The sequence below is a fragment of the Vicia villosa genome, linkage group LG2 (assembly GCF_029867415.1).
Source record: "Vicia villosa cultivar HV-30 ecotype Madison, WI linkage group LG2, Vvil1.0, whole genome shotgun sequence".
Taxonomy (NCBI): Eukaryota; Viridiplantae; Streptophyta; class Magnoliopsida; order Fabales; family Fabaceae; genus Vicia; species Vicia villosa.
In genome coordinates, this window is record NC_081181.1 from 228,574,151 (window position 1) to 228,596,626 (window position 22,476).

A 22,476-nucleotide genomic window follows, 5' to 3' on the forward strand; every position below is an offset into this window, starting at 1 on the left:
TGTGAGAAGTAGATTATATACTAAGCTTGATAAGTCTTTTCTTCCAAAAAGATGAATTCTTTTTATGTTCATATGTTATATTTTCCTTGTTTACTAAAAACCCATTTAACCCAAACTCAAGAACGCAGAATCCTTCGAACGGCAGTTCAATATCACCAATCTCTGTGGACACGATAAATTCCCGGATAAATATTTCTAAAACTTTTGTTGCTTGCCGCTATACCGCTTTCAACACCTGACAGACAAAATCATTTCAGAAATAATGTTCCTTGCATCGGACTCCGTGGGTTAAAAGCCAATGTATACAAGGGGCCGAATTTCATTGTCCGTTCCATCTGGGGAAATCAGGTCAAGATTCGAAGGATCTCCCAAAGAAGCGTCGAACAATCAGGGGCATTCATCCAAGCGTGGTTGAAGCTACTTCCCGATCAATCAGGGGCATTGTTCCCAAGTTTACGATACTAGAGGCAAGTTACCTACGATAGTACAAATCTCTGAAGGTCCTCGCAAGGCAAATCTCTCCATGGTCCCTACGAGTTGGGGAAAAGCTAGGCAATGGCATCCTCTCAGAAGACTAATGTTGGCTTGATACTTCAGGCGATACTTGTTGGTATCCTAATCAATACAAGTTAGTGCGTACTTCCTTAACTTGATTCGCGTAAACATTCGATGTTTGTTTTGAACGAACACCTGTGTTTGAATATGATTGATGTTTACCAAAAAATTTCGTAAAAATTTTTCATACAGGAATAGCAGTCGGATAATGTCCAAACTATCCAAGCGCTTTTCCAGAGCCAGTGGTATAAAAAACATCCCCACGGAGCAATCCTTGGGAAACTTTGCAAAGAATAAGCTGTCCCTCAATAAGGATGTATTCCCCAGTAAGGTTATTCAAGATCACAATCTCTAGTACATTGGATACACGTATCTTAAACCTGGTCAGCTAGTACATCGGAGGATTATCCATCCCCATTATCCCTAGTCAGGTTGCACAAGGATTAAATCTCTCAGAAAAGGATGAATGATCGACTCTTCTTGAAGTTACTTTCATCCTCGGGCATAAATCAAAAGTCCCCAGCTAAATGCTCTTGCATAGAAGACAGGAATCCGCAATACAACCACGTTGCTATCATATCCAGCAACCAACAGGGATTTATTTCCCTTGCAAGAGGCGACTATACAGAGTTCTCAACAAGCATCTACATACATCCATACATCGTGCATATACATACATACCTCCATGCATCATATACTATATCATGGTAAATGCAAGCATAACATGCAAAATTCTCAGTTATTTTGAGAACTTCATCACACAATATAGGCATCATGACATTGCATAAAACTAACTTTGCCTTTAAGGTCGACCAACCGGTCAAGCAAACATCATCAAGAAATCAATCTCTATCAACTGTAAAATCTGGAAGCTTGAACCCCAGACTTCTGAAAATCTACGGCAGTTATACTCCGGAAGCTTGAACTCCGGATGATCTGAAAATCTACGCCAGATATGTTCTGGAAGCCTGAACTCCGGATGATCTGAAAATCTACGCAAGATATGTTCCGGAAGCCTGAACCCCGTATGGTCTGAAAATATACGCCAAATATGTTCCAGAAGCCTGAACCCCGGATGATCTGAAAATCTACGCCAGATATGTTCCGAAAGCCTGAACCCCGGATGATAAAAAAATTTACGCTAGATATGTTCCGGAAGCCTGAACCTCGGATGATCTGAAAATCTACGCCAGATATGTTCCAAAAGCCTGAACCCCGAATGTTCTGAAAATCTACGCCAGATATGTTCCAGAAGCCTGAACCCCGGATGGTCTGAAAATCTTTACGTCAGATATGCTTCGGAACCCTGAACCCCGAATGGTCTAAAAATCTCTACGCCAGACACGTTCCGGAAGCCTGAACCCCGAATGTTCTGAACCTCTATGTCAGTCACTCCGGAAACTTGAACCTCAGATATTTTGAATCTCTACGTGAGGTATACGTTTTGGAAGCTTGAACCCCATACATCCTGAAACTTTATGCACACCCTGGGAAGCATGACCCCCCATACTTCTGACAAGCACCTACGTTAGATGGCATCTTTAAACCCATCTCTGATAACATTTTGTCAACACCTGGATGGCATCCTTAAGCTCATCTCCAGCACTATTTCCTGCGTCGGCAAGTACAAATTTCTGGGTACTTTAGTGTTCAATCCTCTTCCACCTTCGTATTACGATACGCAAACAAGCCAATCTACATCCTTAGGTTTAAGAAAATTGAACAGGGGCAGTTGTCATACCCCAAAATTTGCCCACCATATTTCAAGATATTTTTGGCTCAAGTAGTCTCATGTCCAACTGCTTAAGAAGCAAGCATGCCTATCTTCTCCTAAATAAAATTCTGATTAGGGTTTTGTTGTTCTTCAAGGAAATGGAACTTATGAGACCTTAAGTGGACTCCATGGTATCTCATATGTTTCAAAGTGTCTTCATACCAAGTTTCAAGCTTTGACTCACAGGATTGTCCAGACAACTACACAATTAATCAATAGTCGACTGGTTTGACCTAAAAGTCAACTTTGGTCAAAATATAGTTAAAAGTCAGGATTTTTGGTTAACATCAAGAATAGGAGGTAACATTCATCATTTGATCAAGGGTTGATCATGATTCATCAAGGAAAGCTCAAAAATGGATAAAACCAAAGTTTCTAAATTAGGGTTTTGAACTAAAGTCAACTGAACTTTGACCAGCCATAACTCTCACAGGGTTCATCAAAAATTGTCCAACCAAAACTCATTCTCAATGAAATTAAATTATCTACAACTTTTATGTTGGACCCAAGCCCAAGAAATGCTTCATTTGAGAGATATGGGCTAAAATATTATAGGTCCTTCTTGAAGTTCACAAAAAGTCATTTTTTGTCAGGAGCCATATCTTCAAGATAAAATCCTCAAATGCAAAAAATGTTCGAAAGTGGGTTGTAGAAAACATATTAGGCTTTCCAGAAAGTACAAGATCATTTTAATAGGATAAAAATTGAGTGAGTTATGATTGTCAGAAGTTGGGGAAAATTTGGAAAAGTACATGAACCCTAAATGACCAATTTCAAAGTTTTGAGTATTGGGCCTATAATTTTGGACGTCCCACGTGAATTCAAGCTTATGAGAAGCCCGTGAACCAATAGTTACCTATTTCATGATTTTATTTTATTTATATTTGAATTTATTCATTTAAATTCATTTTAAATCAAAATAAATCAAATAAAATCATATAAGATGCCATGGAATATTCTCATTCATTAAATCAGATCCAAATTCACCATCCAAGGGCCATAATACATGAAGAAAGTTCTGTAAAATAGAATGGAGCTTGAAAAAGAAAGATTTGGTGCATAATCAGAATCAAATATTTTTAATCAAATCTCTTGCTTTCTCTCCAAGATTTCACAACCCTAATCTCATCCTCTATATATACTCAACCATTCAGCATCAGCAGCTACGAATCCTACCTCAAAAATCTCTCTCCAAACCTCCAAAAAATCAAGAAAACTAGGGCGTACAAGCTCTTGCCATACAATTATTCTCATACCAGACTAATAATCTTATTCTATTCTTCAGGTGCCAAAGAGTAAGTATTGATCATGAGAGGTGATTAAAACGACCCTAAACGCATACTTGTCTTTCTTCATGTTCACATACATTTGATTTTTGTTCTCTATATTTGATCGTATCTTAACCTCATCTAATGATTTCTTTGAGCTTTTTAACAAGCCTTAGAGTAGGTTTGATGCGTAATATTGAAGCTTGGAGCCCTAAACCAGTATTTGCCATTGTTAGGTCTCAAAGAAGTGAAGCTTTCGAACCCATGTTTGTAGGACGTTTCAGGAAAAACCAGGGGCACCATTGTGTTCGAAAGGATGCGTGTAGTAGGACTGGGTGCCATTTGATGTTGTTTAACGCGTATTTGTAAGCTTTATTTTTTGCCGGGTCTGCTACGAAAAATTCGTAGCTATTCCGTGCTTTTGACTATACCCTAGTCTCTCAAGGAATAACAACTAAAAAGTTGAGATACAAAAGGTGTATTTACAAATTTGCTTCTTTGAAAGCAGATTACACAAATGAAATACAGTGAATAACACAAAAGTGTTTTTGAGCCAGTATATGAACACAATTTCCTTGCTTGATAGCTTTTTTACAAAGATGAGATATTAGCGTTCAAGATTATAGTGCAAACGTTCGCGTGAAAAGTTCTACTTCTAATCTTCCAAGGGCTTCTTTATATAGGCATAGAAAGATCCGTTAGACGGTAGAATAAAAATTCCAAAATTCCAGTTGTATTCTTGCATAACGGTTAGTAAGAGTGGTAGACAACATCGTACCATAGTACAATCCTTGCGCCACAAAATCAGTGTAGTGGAGGGAATATTTAATCTTGTACCATGTACTATTCGCTCATGTAAAATCTTTTTGATCTTATCTTATAATCTTTAAAGACTTCAGAATGTGTGTTGATGAAGCATGTTTAGAAGGACCAAAAGTAGAAATAGAGTCTTCGGAAACCTTGTCTTCAGAGTCTTCAAAACTCATTCTTCAGAACCTTGTCTTCCGAGTCTTCAGAACTTGGTTTTCAGAACCTCGAAACTTGAAAGTACAAAATCTTTAGAGCTTGATAATCTTCAGAAGCTCTTCTATCAGAGTCATAATCAGAAGCTATATGATGAACGTTCTTCAAAAGCTTTGTTTAACATCATTCTAAACTTGATAAAATTCTTTGTAAAGTGCATTTTGTATCTCTCCAGAGTCAGAGTGTGTTGAGTTCAGAATTGATGACGTCACACACTATTTCTTTAGAGTCAGAATTTGTTAGCAAAAGCTTCACACTAGGCAAAACCATTAGGGTACAAAATTGTTCTCTAAGAAACAATATATTGTTATCAACAAAACTAAAGGCCAAATGCAAAACAAAAATTTGTTCGTACTCTAATAGGTCATGCAGTCTGATAGGGCGATCCGATGTGCCAACCCAACCCTTATTTCAATATTATAGTTTAAATTTATAAAAAAAATATAATAAACAAAAACTATGTAACATAAGTAGAGACTAGTCATAAATTTCATTAAGTGATGTTTAAAATATTCATCAAATCAACAAAAAGATTTATATAAAAATAAAGAGTAACTGAATATTCTCTCTGATACTTATCAAGTTTTATCTTCATCTCACAACCATTTCTTTGATCATATAATCTTGAAAGCATATCACTATCCTCTTTAACTTTTCTTTTTCACTTGAAAACACACTTATGCATTCATATTTAAGCTCAATCAATTTTTCCAAAATTAACTAAATTTATTTTTAATGGGTCAGTTCGAAGCCCGCTTGGCCGGTCCGACCCAAGAAAACATAGGTCTAATGGCCCGGCCAAAAAATTTCATTCTTGCCACCCTCCAAATGTATTCAAGGGCAATTTGGAAATGAAGAAAAATTGGGGGTGCCAGATATAATTTAGGGGGTGACATGTTAAATCCTCATACAATAGACATACACTTAAAAAATGGTTGATCTTATATACTCCTTCTGTTTTAAAATGAATGTCGTTTAAGATTTTTTTACATAGATAAAGAAACGTAATTCAAAAAATAGCAATTATTACAATATTGAAAAGTGAAACTATAGTCATTTTGAAACAGATTCTCAGAAAAATTAGAACACATCCTAGAGTTCGTCTTTTTGCGTAATCATGCACTACAAGTTACTCATCCATCTCGAAATAAAAGTCTATTAGGGTTGTTGCACAAAGATTAAGAAAAGTAGTGAGTGAAGGAAAAAATGTAACAATTTTACAAAACTGTCCTTAATTGTTATTAGTTACTAGGGCTGGTAATGAGTCAAGTCGAGTCGAACTCGCCTCAACTTGGCTCGACTCGCTAAGAATTGGTTCAACTCAAATATTGGTTTGAGTTCATCACAAACTATTTTTTCAACTCAAACTCGACTCGTTAGAAGTTCGCGAACAACTCGGTTCAACTCGTTTGTTTCACGGACTTAAAAGTCATTTTTTAAAGTCTATTTTATATATATATATATATATATATATATATATATATATATATATATATATAATATTTTAAATTTATATTTTTTAAAATAAAAATATAAAAATAAAATTAAAGTTATAAGATTGAAATTTATACGATGTTGATTTTATTTGTATAATTTTTTTTTAGAAATATTTTGCTCATTTGAGAATATAAATTATCAATTAAAACTATTAAATTAAAAGAAAATATAGGGGTAAAATTTAAAACAAATCTTTAAATATTCTGTTAAAGATAATATAATTCATCTCATATATAATCGAGTTGACTCATTAACCTAACGAGTCGAACTATATATAGTTCAAATTCAATTTATTTAGTTAACAAACTTAGTTTTTAAGTCATATTCAAGTTTTTTGATTTATGAACTTAGTTTAACAATTTAATCATCAAACCAAGTTTTAAACTATTAAACAAAGCAAAAACACCGTATATTATACGATATAGTGTCACAATTAAGTGTAAATTTAGCATTCTTGAAGTTCTAATATATTAAGAATAGAGAAATGATACACCGTAATTAAATACATACAATGCACAAGTTTTATTTTTAAATAATTTTGTTGTCTTGAATTTTGTGCAACAAAATTTTTCTTTAGTTATAATTTTAGGTGTAGAATATGGTGTATCAAAATTGGGTGTACAATAACATGTCTCTTAGGGTCTGTTTGGTTCAACGGAGGGGAAGAGAGAATTTAATAGAGGGGAGGGGAAAGGAGGGGAGAGAATTTAAATAAGAATAGGAGTAAAATTGATACCTTAATTCTCTCTACCCGCGCCAATCACCGTGAAAAAAGAGGCTGCTAGAGAATAGGGAGCTCTCGAAGAAGAAGGGATTGCGGGATAAACGACATTCTGTTGTACTACTAACACTAGCTGTACTAGAGTAGTTTAGTAGCGCCTTTTGAATCAAATAGGCGAGTCCTTTCCGAATCCGAAAGGCGAACAGCCCCTTTGCAAGCAAATTGATAGCCCCCGCCCGTTTGAGTCGTTGCGAGCCGGAAAGCGTACCGTCAGTTTGAGTCACGAAAGGGCCGCTTGCTTAATATTAATTTTATTATATATATACAAACAAAGAAAAAAAAGGGATAGCTTCGGTTGTGTTTATTTGATTTCATTTATGTTGTCCAACCTTTATGCATTGATAAATTAGCCACTACTAGTACTACTGATGCTACATTTCATGAATCCTCGTTTCCGAACCCAAATGTCTTTCTATTCCATTACTAAAACACGACAAACCACAACATCACTTTCATCACTCTTCAACCTTTTCACTGTTTCTCCATCCTCCTATCACTCATTACCCACTCAACAATTCCCTTTTGTTGATTCCTGTTCTCCATCACAAACCAGCTACCTTTATGCTTCACTACTCCAATCTTGTATCGATTCCAAGGCATTAAACCCAGGGAAACAGCTCCATGCTCAACTATGTCATCTGGGTATTGCTTACAATGAAGACTTGGCGACTAAACTTGTCCATCTTTATGCGGTTTCCAACTTTCTTACAAATGCACATAACCTGTTCGACAAAATTCCCAAACGGAATTTGTTTTTGTGGAATGTTTTGATTCGGGGTTATGCATGGAATGGACCCCACGATACTGCCATTTTGCTATACCATGAGATGCTTGATTATGGGCTCAAGCCTGATAATTTTACTTTACCGTTTGTACTTAAAGCATGTTCAGCACTTTCTGCAATTGGAGAGGGAAGAGCCATCCATAAGTTTGTGATAAAAAATGGGTGGGAGAGGGATGTTTTTGTAGGTGCGGCTCTTATTGACATGTATGCGAAATGTGGTTGTGTAATGGATGCCGGTCACGTGTTTAATAATATTGTTGAGAGAGATGCTGTGTTGTGGAACTCTATGCTTGCAACTTATGCTCAAAATGGACACCCTGATGAATCACTTTCTCTTTTCCGTGAGATGGCGGAAGTGGGTGTGAAACCTACCGAGGCAACTCTTGTGACTGTCATTTCGTCTTCGGCTGATATTGCTTGTCTCCCTTATGGGAGGGAAATCCATGGATTTGGTTGGAGACGTGGATTTCAATCTAATGATAAGGTTAATACCGCTTTGATTGATATGTATGCGAAATGTGGTTCTGTGAAGGTTGCACGGGCTTTGTTTGAGCGGCTTTGGGAGAGAAGGGTTGTTTCCTGGAATGCAATTATTACTGGCTGTGCAATGCACGGTCTTGCTGTTGAAGCTTTGGACTTGTTTGAAAAAATGAGGAAGGAGGCTCGTCCAGATCCTATAACGTTTGTTGGTGTTCTTGCGGCTTGCAGTCGAGGGCGTTTGTTGGATGAAGGACGGGCCTTGTGCAACTTGATGGTGAGGAATTATGGTATCAATCCTACAGTTCAACATTACACGTGCATGGTTGATCTTCTTGGTCACTGTGGTCAACTGGATGAGGCGTATGATCTTATAAGACATATGAGTGTTAAGCCGGATTCTGGTGTATGGGGTGCTTTGCTGAATTCATGCAAAATCCACGGGAATGTGGAGTTGGCTGAGTTAGCTTTAGAGAAACTAATTGAGCTTGAGCCAGATGATTCTGGCAACTATGTGATTTTGGCTAATATGTATGCTCAATCAGGCAAGTGGGAAGGTGTGGAAAAATTGAGACAGTTAATGATAGACAAAGGAATAAAGAAAAACATTGCTTGTAGTTGGATTGAAGTAAAGAACAAAGTGTATGCATTTCTTGCAGGAGATGTTTCACACTCAAATTCTGATGCAATATATGCAGAGTTGAAGAGGTTAGAAGGACTAATGCATGAAGCTGGATATGCACCTGATACAGGATCTGTTTTCCACGATGTGGAGGAAGATGAAAAAACTAGTATGGTGTGCAGTCATAGTGAAAGACTAGCTATTGCATTTGGACTCATAAGTACATCACCAGGAACCCGACTTTTGATAACAAAGAATCTCCGAATTTGTGAGGACTGTCATGTTGCTATAAAGTTCATCTCAAAGATTACAGAGAGGGAAATTACTGTAAGAGATGTTAACCGCTATCATCATTTTAAACATGGGATATGCTCATGTGGTGATCACTGGTGATGAGGATGCAGTCCAGTTAGGAAAACTGTCCAAAACAACAGTATCTTATATAGGTGTTTTGTCCGAAATAATTGAGTTCATTCATACAAGAAACCAGTTCATGTTTATACCATAGTTCTCTTTTAATATGAGCTGATGGGAAAGTAAAAATTATTGGCAATGAAGGGTTTTTAATTATTTTAACCCCAGATGAAGGTTAAGGTCAGAGGCTCAGCTTGTCTTAGATTGACGATCATTAAGCCATTCTTGCAAGAGAGATGCTTAATGGTACAAAATTGAGCATGGATTTCTAGAAATTACATGTGGCATTGTATCATTGAAATCAATGAATGTGTAATGCTAGATGGTGCAAAATTTTGAGAATGGATATCATAGCAATTACATGTGGCATTCTACACTGAAATTAATAACGATGGTGTATTGTTAAGAATACGATATTTTTATAGTTGAGTGACTTGGATTTTGAGAGAATAGGTGAAAAAGTGACTCCAAAATAAACATTGTGTAACTGTGCAACTTGAAAAACGGTGTTCAGTTATAAAAAACTAGATTTATAATCTTCTATAACAATATATAATATAATATAACATAATAAAGGGAAATTTGGGTTTTGGTATAGCATATTTTCTTTCTGATCTTATCCTCTATTTACAATAAATAGTAAATATTTCAAAAATAATTAAAAGTGAAAAGTGAAAGTTGGTTATCTTATTTTAAAAAAAAAAATCTTCTATCTCACACTTTCACAACTAATAATTTTTTAATTTTTAATTCTTTTTACTTTTTAAAACTGTTAACAAATAATATCTTATTATATTATATATCACTTTGATTTATAAAAATATATAAAACAATTTTATAAACTAGATACAGTCAACAATTTCACGAAAGTGTATTTGAATTAGTACCATCGAATATCAAAATTTAAAAAAAATTAAAATATTTTAACGAACAATTTCACAAATCAAACAACAACTTAAATATTGGACTGAACTTAAGCTTTTGGGAATGAAACGGAAATTTTGATCTAATTCAATTTACAATTAAAATTATGATAAAAATTCAATTGAGGAGAAGTTGATTTTCTCTAGTGTAAATTAATTTTGCTTTTTTAATCAATTTATCTTGAAATTTACATTTTATCATATCAAACATACGCTAGTGCGTGTAATAAAAAAACATATGCTAGTGCTACTACTCACCAAAAGAACGTTTAAGAAAGAAAAAGAAGCAATATACCAAAAAAATAAAAAAAAGAACGAAAACGACAGCGTTGCACTCGTCCCCAAAGTATGAGGAAGAAATTAGAGTAGCGTTGTAAATTGCAATCGTATGAACAAAGATCCACCATCTCTCGCAGAGTAATACTTTTGCAGAGATCATCAAATCCAACCTCCATTCCCGCTTTCCAAATAAACCGCACACGTAACCCTAATCCATCAATTATTATCCTAATTAACACGATTTCTTCAATTTTTGTCCATTTTCAATGATTCATTTGTTGATGAAACTTGATAAATTAAGTTGGAGCTCAACCATGATCTGAATTTCTGGATCATACGTATTCGTTAAGGTTACCGTCTTTCACTTTGGATCTTATCCTTTTTCCTATTCAATGCATTGATCTCTTTCTTTTCAGCAATTTTCGGTTTCAGATTTACATTGCAATTCATGTTTATTGCTCTTGCTGTGGTTTGTATGGTGCATTTGATTAAGAGTTTATCTGTTGATACAGTGTTGGTGATATTTCTGCGATCTGAGGGTGTTTTGAATTGGTGTGTAGGTTTTGAGATGGCGTGGTTTAATGCGAAAAATGCTTGGGGGAACTTCCCTGATTTGGCGGGAGCGGTGAATAAACTTCAGGAGAGTGTCAAGAGTATCGAGAAGAATTTCGATAATGCTCTTGGCTATGAAGAGAAAGGAGGGGAATCCAGCAATGAAGGTAACTTCTATTTGAGATCCTATTGCTTATCTTAGTTTTATGAATAGATTGATGTAGCTTTAAAGTCTGTTAGTTGTTGGATTTGATGTCTGTTCTTAAGGCGGGGAGTTATTAGTTCTTACACTGATTAGAGTTGTTGTGCCCGTTGTTTCCAGCTTCAGGATCATGGCCTATACCTACGGACGGGAAGGCCCTATTTAATCCTGTCTTAGCTTTCATGGGGAACAAAAGTGAGGAGGATGGTGAAGAAACATCTGAAAATGTTGAATCTTCTCGACAAGAATCTGAACCTGAGACATCAGTGGAAAAGCCTGAGTCTGTGGATCATATTCCTGTGGCCGAGGGAAAAAAAGCCTTTGACACTGATAAAAGAGACAATGTGGAAGCTGAAGAAACCACCATTAAAAGAGACAGTGTGGAAGCTGAAGAAACCACCATTAAAAGAGACAATGTGGACGCTGAAGAAACTCCCATTCAAGAGGAAAATAAAGTGCACGAGGCCGAAGAAGATGGTGAGCATGTAGAATCAATAGATGGAACAACTGTACAGGTTTTGGACCATGGAAAGGATGAAAATCATTTACCGGAAATGCTTATTGAATTGTCTGAATCTCCCGTTTCAAAGTCCGAGAATTCCGATTCTATTAGCAATCCTCAAGAGAAAGAGATTGATGAAGTGGGAGCCTTGGAAAGTTCAGTGATGATGCAACCCGTGGTTTCTAATCTTGGAGATGATGTAGTTGAGGGTAGTACTAGTGATCCTAGCGAGTCTCACGGCGAGTCGCATGCTACTAGTGGTGTGCATGAAACTATTGAAGTCGAGACAGAAGAGGAGAGTAAAGAAGAGATGGTACAAGCAGAGGAAAGTGTAGAGAGAGTTTCTTCTGTTCAACCTGAGGCATCAGACAATGCTGAGCAAAGAGATGATACAGACACTTCTGTTCTACATTCTGTGGCTTCTGAAGAAATCAACAGCACCCATCAATTGTATAATGAACACCAATCCAGTGCTTCTCCAAATGAATCGTCTGAGGTTGGATCTGATTTGGTTTCACATGACAATGAAACAACTGAAAAAGAAAATGAAAGGGGCCTTCATGCCAATAATATTGAAACTGACATAAAAGAGCAACATTTGAGCTCTGTAAAAAATATGCATGACTCAGATTCCATAATTGAGCTGGAGAGGGTGAAAAGGGAGATGAAAATGATGGAGGCAGCACTACTAGGTGCTGCAAGACAAGCTCAGGTATTTCATATACTGTACATATTCCTGAAAGAAATAAAAGCTTTTGAACGCACATTCATTTTTGTGGTGTGTCCTAATTGAAAAAGTATTGTTCTAAGTGGCCCTTTTGGAAAACAAAGTAGGGCTCAAACCTTTTTTTTAGCATGAAAACTATGTTTACATGGCCTCTGGGTGGCTATTATTTTAGGAAAGACATTTTGCTCTGCTGTTGTACTTTTCTTCTTTGTTAAATGTTAAGGTTTCTAATTCACTTTGTCATAAATATGTTTTCTAGCTTTGTTATGAACTGATTAAAAAGTATATATCACAATTTTTTTCTTTTCGATATCAGCAACAAAAACTTTTGTGATGCATATTTATTTTTATGTTATAAGTGCTCAGACGACAAGTCAATTCAGGGTTTATATCTTGTTACACTTTGAGCATGAAAACTATGATGAGTGGACATATGATCTCTAGGCAGGCTTTGTTATGATTAAGAAGTTTTTTCTTGGCCTAGTTGTCCTTTTCTTATTGGTTATGCCATGAGGGAGTATTTTGCAAAGTTTCTTGTATATATAACTAAGATCACAAAGATTGCTTTGTAGTGTTAAAATTGTTAAGTTTCTAATTCACTTTATTTTAATTTGTTTTCATGCTCCATTGCAACCCTTCATATATAATCAGCATAGATCTTCTGACTTGCAATCATTAATGGTGAAAAATAATTTGATTTGATTTTTTTAATTAATGTTTCTATAAATTCATAAAGCTTCATTTCTTGTCTAATTAAGCTCCCAGCCTTTATCTCTTATGTACATTTTTTTGCAGCCATGAGAGTGTTGTGTATGTTATTGCAATTTTTTACTCATGGTTCTCTTTGCAGGCTAAAGCTGATGAAATAGCAAAATTGATGAATGAGAATGAACAATTCAAAGCTTTGATTGAAGATTTAAAGGTATATTTATTTTTCAATACATTGTAGTAAGGACCATGTTTTACTTTAGTGTTCATTTTTTTTATATACATAAACTGATATCAAAAGAAAGAAAAGAAAGAATTTCCTTTATTGAACGCCGAGGGCTCTCTACTCAATGTGAGGCAGAGAAAACGAATTACACAGCTTAGGGGATGTGAGAGCTCTGGCTCTCCCATACTCTCAATGACACAACAGCCTCCCTCTCTTTCTCTTCACTCCTTCTGTCACACATTCGGTTATTTTTCATTCAAATACATTTAGGCTTAAATACAGCTTTGGTCCCCTTATTTAAAATAAAAAAAATTAAGTTTTGATCCCTCCATTTTAAAAACCAATTTCTTGGTCCCTCAGTTTTAATTTTTTTTCTGTTTAGTCCCTCTAGGCTGACAAATTTAAGACAACATGCCAACAAAATTTTCTCTAATATATGACATGGATATTAAATTTGTCCATCTAGGCACTGCCATATTAACAAAATTTACCCCAAAATGAGGCAAGGGACCAAAACATGGAAAAATTGAAATTAGGGGACCAAAAATTAGTTTTTAAAATGGAGGGATCAAAACTTTATTTCTTTGAAAATAGAGGGAATTGCATTCAAGCCTTACATTTTTTTATAATGTTATTGTTATTCAATTATAACCTCCCCTCATTTGGCTGATTCCTCTTTTTCCTAAAATACACTCTTTTTCAATTTAACTATATTGTGTATGATGTCAACTCTCACACTGGAAGTTTCACCTTGTCATGTGAACCCTGGCTCTGTCAGTTCTCAGCCTCCTTAATGCACTGGAGCCAGTACTTACCTTTGTGGCATAGGAAGCTAATCACAAATCTTTTCCAGCATATTCTAGCACTATGGAAACAACTAATGGGTTATGTATGAAAACAAACAAGAGATATTAGCCACTGGGTTGCAAAATATGAGCTGAAAGATGTTTATATGTTGATGATATATGTAGTGCAATAGGTATTTTTAAAATAAACTATCAATTTTAGGATTTTCTTAGGTTTTTCTTCTTGATTCAGCGCGTCAGTTCTGGTGGTATAAAACATTTATTGAAAATGGTTTTTCTTTTAAGTATTTTTTAGATATTATCCTTGCGTTCTTGTTGTCACATTGACTATTTTGTTATAACCTTTTGGATTTTTTTCCTTGTACACTATGTATTAGTTTTCCTTTGTAAATCTCTATTTGAAAATCCTTTGGTGTTTTTGTAAAATAATTAGTTAGCATGTTCCGTTTCTCATTTTGTCAATGTGTCATGTGGCCCACTTTCTTCAAAGTATTTTATTTAATTATTGATAATTGTGGAGCAGAGAAAGTCCAATGAAGCTGAAGTTGAGTCTTTGCGAGAGGAATACCATCAGAGGGTTTCGACTCTTGAGAGAAAGGTATCACTTGTCATAAATCTTATGCTTCATGTTTTTAATCAACCAAGTTTTCAATAGTGTAACACAATGGTTTCTTCAAAAGTTGTGTATAGCATTTTTAATCCGTACGTCAAAGTTATGATTGAAATTTTTGCCATAGAAAACAATATACCGTGTCACAAATGACAGAAGTCTTATTAGCCTAAAAACTTATGATAATTCAATTATAGAGATCATAAGCATTTGGTGTTAGAAATCCATCTTGAATTTTGAAAATTATGATTTATCAAAGAGGATTATTGGATATTACATACATGTTTTAAGTGTATACTTTTAAGTAAAACTGTTGTGAAATTCCATACATTTTGCGTTTAATTGCAGGTTTATGCTCTCACCAAGGAAAGAGATACGCTTCGCCGAGAGCAGAATAGAAAAAGTGACGCAGCTGCTCTATTGAAGGAAAAGGATGAAATAATTAATCAAGTTATGGCAGAAGGTAACAAATTCTGAAATCAAACCTATATCTGTATTATCCCGACTTTAGTGAATACAACAGTTTATTTCTTGTTTGATGTGTCTTGTTAGGATTAAATATATGGATGTTTCTTTTAGATATATGTCAGCAAAATCTGAAAGGACAAAAACTGTAACACTGCCTTGCACTCTAGGCTAATTGTGTGTGATGCTTCCACCTCTATCCCAACTTAGCTTGCGGGGGACTATTAGACTGATTACACTTAGTTCACAGTAGCTTAGTATACACTATTTGTAGTGGATAATATCTCTTGAAACAAACTGTGCACACTCTAATATGGATTCTCTCTAGTATGGATTCAGATTTCTAGTAGTCACTGTCTCCACTCTGCTTTGGAAATGAATGATTTCATCTGAAGGGCTTTTCTGTTAAATCAAAACTTATTCCATTGAAGCACGCCAACAGGTTAATTACCAACAATTATAGAGGCCCTTTTTCATATAAAATTTTCTCTCATCTCAGGTGAAGAGCTTTCCAAAAAGCAGGCCACTCAAGAATCTACAATGAGGAAACTTAGGGCTCAGGTATGCAGAGTACTTATTTAATCTTTCTACAAACTTAAATCCGTTTTTATACGTAAATAATAAATCTTATATTTACCTTTTTTCATGAAAGCTAGATTAGAGATCTTGAGGAGGAGAAAAAAGGTTTGACTACTAAGCTTCAGGTAACTGAATACCTAGAGCATTATTGAAAGTTATTATTTGCTTGCTATTTTTTGGAAAGTTAATATTCTGTTCAAAATATTTTCTTTGTGATTTAGTTTGACTGTAAAATTCTCATCTTACTGATTGTAATTATATGCATGTCATATTACTTTTAGTCTTGAGTCTAATTTATGATTTGTTCTTGTCTTCTACTGTGGATCCTCTGTCATTGGAAATCATCAAATTCCTTTTTAAAGCAGTAGTTGTTGAAAATCCTAATATTTATTTGGATTTCTAATTCAAGATGCTGTTTGGTTGATGTCTTGCAAACCAGGTAGAGGAGAATAAGGTAGAAAGTATCAAGAGGGACAAGACAGCTACAGAGAAGTTGTTGCAAGAAACTATAGAAAAACATCAAAATGAAATTGCAGCGCAGAAGGAGTATTACACTAATGCTTTGGCTGCTGCTAAGGAGGCTGAAGCATTTGCAGAGGCTCGAGCCAACAATGAAGCAAGAACTGAGCTAGAGAGTCGCCTAAGAGAAGCCGAGGAACGTGAATCTATGCTAGTCCAAGCACTTGAAGAGCTGAGACAAACATTAAGTAGAAAGGAACAACAGGTTTTTGTTGTGTTTTCTGTCTTTTGTTTTACTAAACTGACTTTCTCAGCATATTGCTTTTAATTCAACTGTTTCCTTCATCCCTATTCAGGCTGTCTTCAAAGAAGACATGCTTTGTAGAGACATCGAGGATCTTCAAAAACGTTATCAGGTCTGCTCTCTGCTTATCGTTCAGTTATTTAACTGGAAAAAAGTTATTTTACTTTTTGTGGATGTTGCTTTTCTTTTGTTTTATTAAATTTTTACACCATGGCTGTGCTTTTTGGTAGCTTTCTAATTTGACTTGATTTTTCCAGGCAAGTGAAAGACGGTGTGAAGAACTGATTACTCAAGTTCCAGAATCTACAAGGCCGCTTTTAAGGCAAATTGAAGCCATGCAGGTAATAATCATGTGATTGAGAATTGCTTTTCCTTCTTTGTTCGGCTGAGTGAGATCTGTGCTAGACTATAATTTAACTACCCGATAAACAGGAAACAAATGCCAGAAGAGCTGAAGCCTGGGCTGCTGTTGAAAGAAGCCTTAACTCTCGACTTCAGGTCTCTAGAATACTTTTTATCTTTCATTTGAGAATCTTTCCTATTACATATTGTATTTCTTTCATTAAATTTCTTTCCTAATACATCTATATATTTTTCAATGAACTCTACAGGAAGCCGAGGATAAAGTTGCAACTGCCGAGGAGAAGGAACGATCTATGAATGATCGCCTGTCTCAAACCCTGTCTCGAATTAATGTTCTGGAGGCTCAGGTTCGGCAATTTCTTGAGTGAAATCATGTCTTAAATGCAATTTTGTGTACGTGTGACTAACTTCAATAATGAATTTCAGATTTCATGTCTTAGGGCAGAACAAACTCAATTAAGTAGGACCCTGGAAAAGGAGAGACAAAGGGCAGCTGAAAGTAGGCAGGAATATCTCGCGGCAAAGGAGGAAGCTGACACTCAAGAAGGTCGTGCGAGACAGCTTGAGGAAGAAATTAGAGACCTAAGACAGAAACACAAGCATGAGTTGCATGAGGCATTGATGCACAGGGAGGTTCTTCAGCAGGTTGAGTTTTTACTCGTGGTTTTAAACTTGCAATGTCAAGTGATATATCCATCTGATATGAAGCTCTTGATTTCTTCATTAAATTTCTCTTATCTTTCAATTCTTACACTACTTGCCATTAAATTAACCAGCCAAAGATGTATATTTGGTTTCATGCTGATGAATTTTCTGAAAATGTATCAAAAGAAAGTCAACTTGCTTATTTAAGGACCTTTCGAGAAATTGTGTGGATGCTTGAGATATAACAAATATTAGTGCATGATGTAGGGCTATTCGAGAAAGCTTTGGAACAAACCGAATTTGAAAATAAAAACAATAAATTGATGGGATTTAGTAAAAATTAGTATTGTTCGTAACAATGTTAAATTCCATCCATCTTAAGAACCTTTGTGATTATTGTTTTTCATTTTTTTTTTGCCAGGAAATAGAAAAAGAAAAGGCCGCTCGATCAGATCTGGAGAGGACTGTTCGTGTTAATTCTGTTCCATCATCAGATCAAACTCCCAAAACTAAGCATAATTCTGCTCTTGAGAATGGTGTGATACTTTGTCTTTACATCACTTGGCTCAGTAGTCTTGTCTGTCTTATTTTTTCTATAATATACTTTATGATGTAGGGAATCTGGCCCGAAAACTCTCTAGTGCAAGCTCTATGGGAAGCTTGGAAGAAAGCTATTTTCTTCAAGCATCACTGGATTCATCTGACAGTTCTTCTGAACGGAGAAACCCGGGAGAATTAAGCATGAGTCCTTACTATATGAAGAGCATGACACCCAGTTCTTTTGAGGCTGCACTTCGTCAGAAGGAGGGAGAACTTGCCTCATATATGTCACGCCTGGTTAGATTTCTTGCCTTAGTTCTCTAGTTTAATATTTGGCATCATACACCTTCCCGTTCATAGCTCCAATCTTTCTTCTTGTTGAAAGTTTTTCATAATGTTTAAGAAATTGAATTTGTACTAAGCTATTAAATCATACAATATTGATATTGATGCTAATGTCACTTTTATTTTTGGGGTACAATGATGACGTTTTTTTAATGATAAAAATTCCAGGCATCGTTGGAATCTATTCGTGACTCACTTGCCGAAGAGTTGGTCAAATTGACAGCACAGGTAAGTTCAGTTTCCTGTATATTACTGTAGAAAGAAGTGAAGACATGGGAGTACTGAAATGTGATACACTACAATGTGTAGTGACCCTCATCTATATATTTCTAGCTACTAGGTTAAGAGTAGTAAATAGAAAGATGTAGGCCAAGCCCATGTACTCAAGGGTTAACACTATTAACTCATTATAATAACTATTAACAATTATCGTCTGGTCCGTTTCGATGTTAACCCATAACCATGATTCGTATAAATCACACTGCAGTGTGAAAAGTTGCGTGGAGAGGTTGCTGTGCTCCCAGGCTTAAAATCAGAGCTAGAAGCACTGAGGAGGAGGCACTCTGCTGCTTTGGAGTTGATGGGTGAACGAGATGAAGAGGTAATTTTTACTTTGTCTTATTTTGCTATCTAAAATCGATATTTTTGGAGGTGCTTGTCTTGAGGCATAAGATTATACATAGGGGAATGATGTTTCTAGAAAATTTATTAGTAGGGATATTATTCTCACAAATGTGTTTAGTAAGGGTTTGATATTCCTATGAATTTTTAAAAAACTTATTTAGTTTGAAATGTAAAATATTAAAATAGAACAAGTAAATAGCGGGAAGTGAATAGTTATTGTCAGTTGTGTTCTATTTCCATGGGAATAAAACAATACCTTTTGAGTCATTACTTGCAAGCGTCTGACTCAAATATAATCACTATTCTATCTGCTTTCCCGTTACTTAATTATAAATAGAAAGTTAAGTACTTTATATCTAAACAAAGTTGAATGTGTTTAGCTGGAAGAGCTCCGTGCCGATATTGTCGATTTAAAGGAAATGTACAGAGAACAAGTCAACCTACTTGTGAATAAGGTACTTTAAGCAAGATGTTTTGCTACTATCTTTTTATCACCTCTCCTCAGAATACTTAATATTTTCTTGGCAAAATTATACTCAAGGTCCTTTAAGTTATTTTATTGTAACAAGTTGGTCCTTTATATTTTTTTTGCTATAAGTTAGTCCTTTATGTTAACTAATGTATGCATCGTTGACCTTTTTTCTGTTTTATTAATTTTATTTTATTTCGTTTTTAACTTTTAAAATTCATATTAAACTCATTGTTTGTCCAAAAATTATGAAAAAATTCTTAAAAATATTTCTTCTCATTTTACACTTTGTGTAATTTTCTGAGAATTTTATTTTCTGTTTTATTATTTTTATTTAATTTATTTCTTTTGTGTGCATTTTAATTAGTTTAAAAATATTTTTATGCTCTAAAAAATTCTGAAAATTTTATTATAGGATTCAATGATGGTCTCTAACGTATGTTAAGTGATACATCAACACCATTAGTGTCACTTTGGTTTTTTTGGAACTAAGTTTATGAAAAAGGTTAACTGTGCAAACGTTAGTTAACATAAAGGACCAACTTGTAGCGAAAAAAACATCAAGGACCAACTTGTTACAATAAAATAACTTAAAGGACCCTGGGTATAATTTTGCCTATTTTCTTTTATCTAACCATGATATATCTTTTTTTACAGATCCAGATAATGAGTTCGTCAATGAGTAACACCTAATTTAGCCGAAGACGGGGCTGAGGGAACGGAAAGGTTAGTAGCATCTAGCCACCATTTTGTGATGGCCATGTCTGTGAGCTGTGTATGATATCAATTGGCACAGTAACAGTTCATTGGAGATTAGAGACATTAGTCTCTGAAGAATGACTCATTTCATGTCTTCAAGAAGGATTTATACTTTGTTTGTCTGAGCAAAATATATATTGATAGTCTCCCTTGCTAAATATGATTTGTATTTATGACTTGGGGAATGTTGTATAGTCTGTGAGAATCTTCTTGCTGAGATATAGGGATTTTTTTTCGTGTGCGTGATGATACAAGTAAACAAAGTATATATATTCCTTTGAACTTGTGACCGTGTTACTGTTTTTCTCCCATTCGTTTTCATTTCTGGGTCTTCTTTTTCCATCCAAATCAGTTGATGTATCATCCAAACAGGACAACTAATATGCCTTTGCAATTTTCAATGTAACTTATTTTGATTTGAATACCTTATTACGATGTTACGACATTACAAGATAAGTTGAATTTTTTAATAAATCTTATTGGCCTAAGATTTGTCTAAATTCTATCTTTAATGTTTTATTGCTGATAGTTGAGCTGTTGAGGTTCCAAATTTATGTGTTCACGATTCTGAGAATCAAAGATGAAAAAAAATGCATAAAATGCTTATGGATCTGTTCGGTTAGGATTTAAAATAAAAAGTACTTTTTTGATGTTTTAGTCATGTATGAGTATAAGTTTTTTTTCTTTCTAAAAATGATTTTGCTAAAAAAATGTTGAGTATATGTTGAAAATTATGTTATTTTGATTAACTTTTGTTAAAATTTATGTTAAAAAACACATGGAATTGCTCAAGGCATTCTATGGGTTGCTATCACAGCTTCGTGAAAAATTCAAAACACCTTTACCTCAAAATTCATGAAACTCATTTTTTTACCCATGTCCGCTGATTTTATTCTGGAGATATATTTCCTTAAGCCATCAGGAGATGCATTTTTATTTTATTTTGGAGATGTATTTTCGAAAATCATATGGAGATGCATTTTTCGATTTTTCAAAAATAAAATCATCTCTCAAATGAAATAAATCTTTACTCAAAAGGTCAGCACCTGCGATAACAAGCAACACTCAACATCCACTTTTTCAACTCCCAACACTCCACATCATTTTCTCTCTCTTCCACCTAATAACTCAACACTTATTCAACTTTTACCTTCTCCAATAGTTTTTCACTCAACACCCTACCCCACCACTTTTTATTTTCATATTCTTATTTAAATTTTATTTTTATAATTACATAAAATTACAATTTCGATTAAAATTAAATTAAAATAATAAATACTTAACAATTTATTTTTTAATTTTTTGTAATAAAAACAAAACTTATTTAAATAATTGAATACGATACAAATCATATTAAATTAAATTAAAATACAACACACAAGTAATGTAAACACTAATAGAAAGATAATAATAAGATTAAGATAGTGAAAAACTTGGTTTTTTTCTGTGTCCAAATCAAATGAACCAAGTCTCTATTTATAGAGAAAAAATCATGAATTTTGGTAAAAAAAATAAAAATAAAAAAAATAATTTGCAACGAAATAATTGAGTTCAAAGTATTAAATTGATAAAAATCTAGCCAGCCAATCAGAAGCTGCCACATGCCCCTAGGGATGTCAATGGGGCGGGGCGGGGCCGGGGGATACATTCCCACCATAATCCCCGCCATCGAATCTATTCCTCATCCCCGCTTCGGGTCCCCGCTACGGGGGGATTTTATTCCCCATCCCCGTTCCCGCGGATCCCCGCGGGTCCCCACGGATCCCCATGCAGAGATCCATAGACATGACTATTATTTTTTTAAACCAAATTTACAGTAAAAGCTTTAAAAAGTAATCACGAGAAATTTATAAATTATTCGTTTACGATAAATAATATTGTTTTAACAATATTTAATCTATAATATTGAGTGTCATGACCACCAAAATTTCAAAATTAAAATAAACTTGAAATAATTATTTATATCTCACTCTTTTACTAACAATGCTTATATATATATATATATATATATATATATATATATATATATATATATATATATATATATATATATATATATATATATATATTAAATTTGTGTATAAGATTAATTATATGAAATGACAAATAGACTTTACATAATAATTTAAAATTATATATATAATAAATTAAGGACATTTGGCTATTTTATGCGGGGCGGGGACTCCACGGGGCG

At 34.6% G+C, this 22,476-nt stretch overlaps 2 protein-coding genes across 2 annotated transcripts; both read left to right on the top strand.

Annotated features, from left to right (window-relative positions):
* Positions 1-7,208: 7,208 nt before the first annotated feature.
* LOC131648408 (pentatricopeptide repeat-containing protein At4g21065-like) lies at positions 7,209-9,776 on the top strand. The gene has a single exon (XM_058918168.1). It carries the CDS (start codon positions 7,267-7,269, stop codon positions 9,172-9,174), a length of 1,908 nt encoding a protein of 635 aa, XP_058774151.1. The 5' UTR covers positions 7,209-7,266; the 3' UTR covers positions 9,175-9,776.
* Positions 9,777-10,387: 611 nt separating this feature from the next.
* LOC131654146 (golgin candidate 5) lies at positions 10,388-20,706 on the top strand. The gene is made up of 20 exons (XM_058924570.1): positions 10,388-10,747; positions 10,958-11,116; positions 11,272-12,365; positions 13,231-13,302; positions 14,644-14,718; positions 15,079-15,193; positions 15,695-15,756; positions 15,852-15,899; positions 16,214-16,498; positions 16,590-16,649; positions 16,795-16,878; positions 16,970-17,035; positions 17,149-17,247; positions 17,327-17,545; positions 17,967-18,081; positions 18,162-18,382; positions 18,599-18,658; positions 18,918-19,031; positions 19,435-19,509; positions 20,181-20,706. The coding sequence occupies exons 2-20, from the start codon at positions 10,966-10,968 to the stop codon at positions 20,214-20,216; spliced, it is 3,051 nt and encodes a 1,016-aa protein (XP_058780553.1). The 5' UTR covers positions 10,388-10,747; positions 10,958-10,965; the 3' UTR covers positions 20,217-20,706.
* The last annotated feature ends 1,770 nt before the right edge of the window (positions 20,707-22,476 follow it).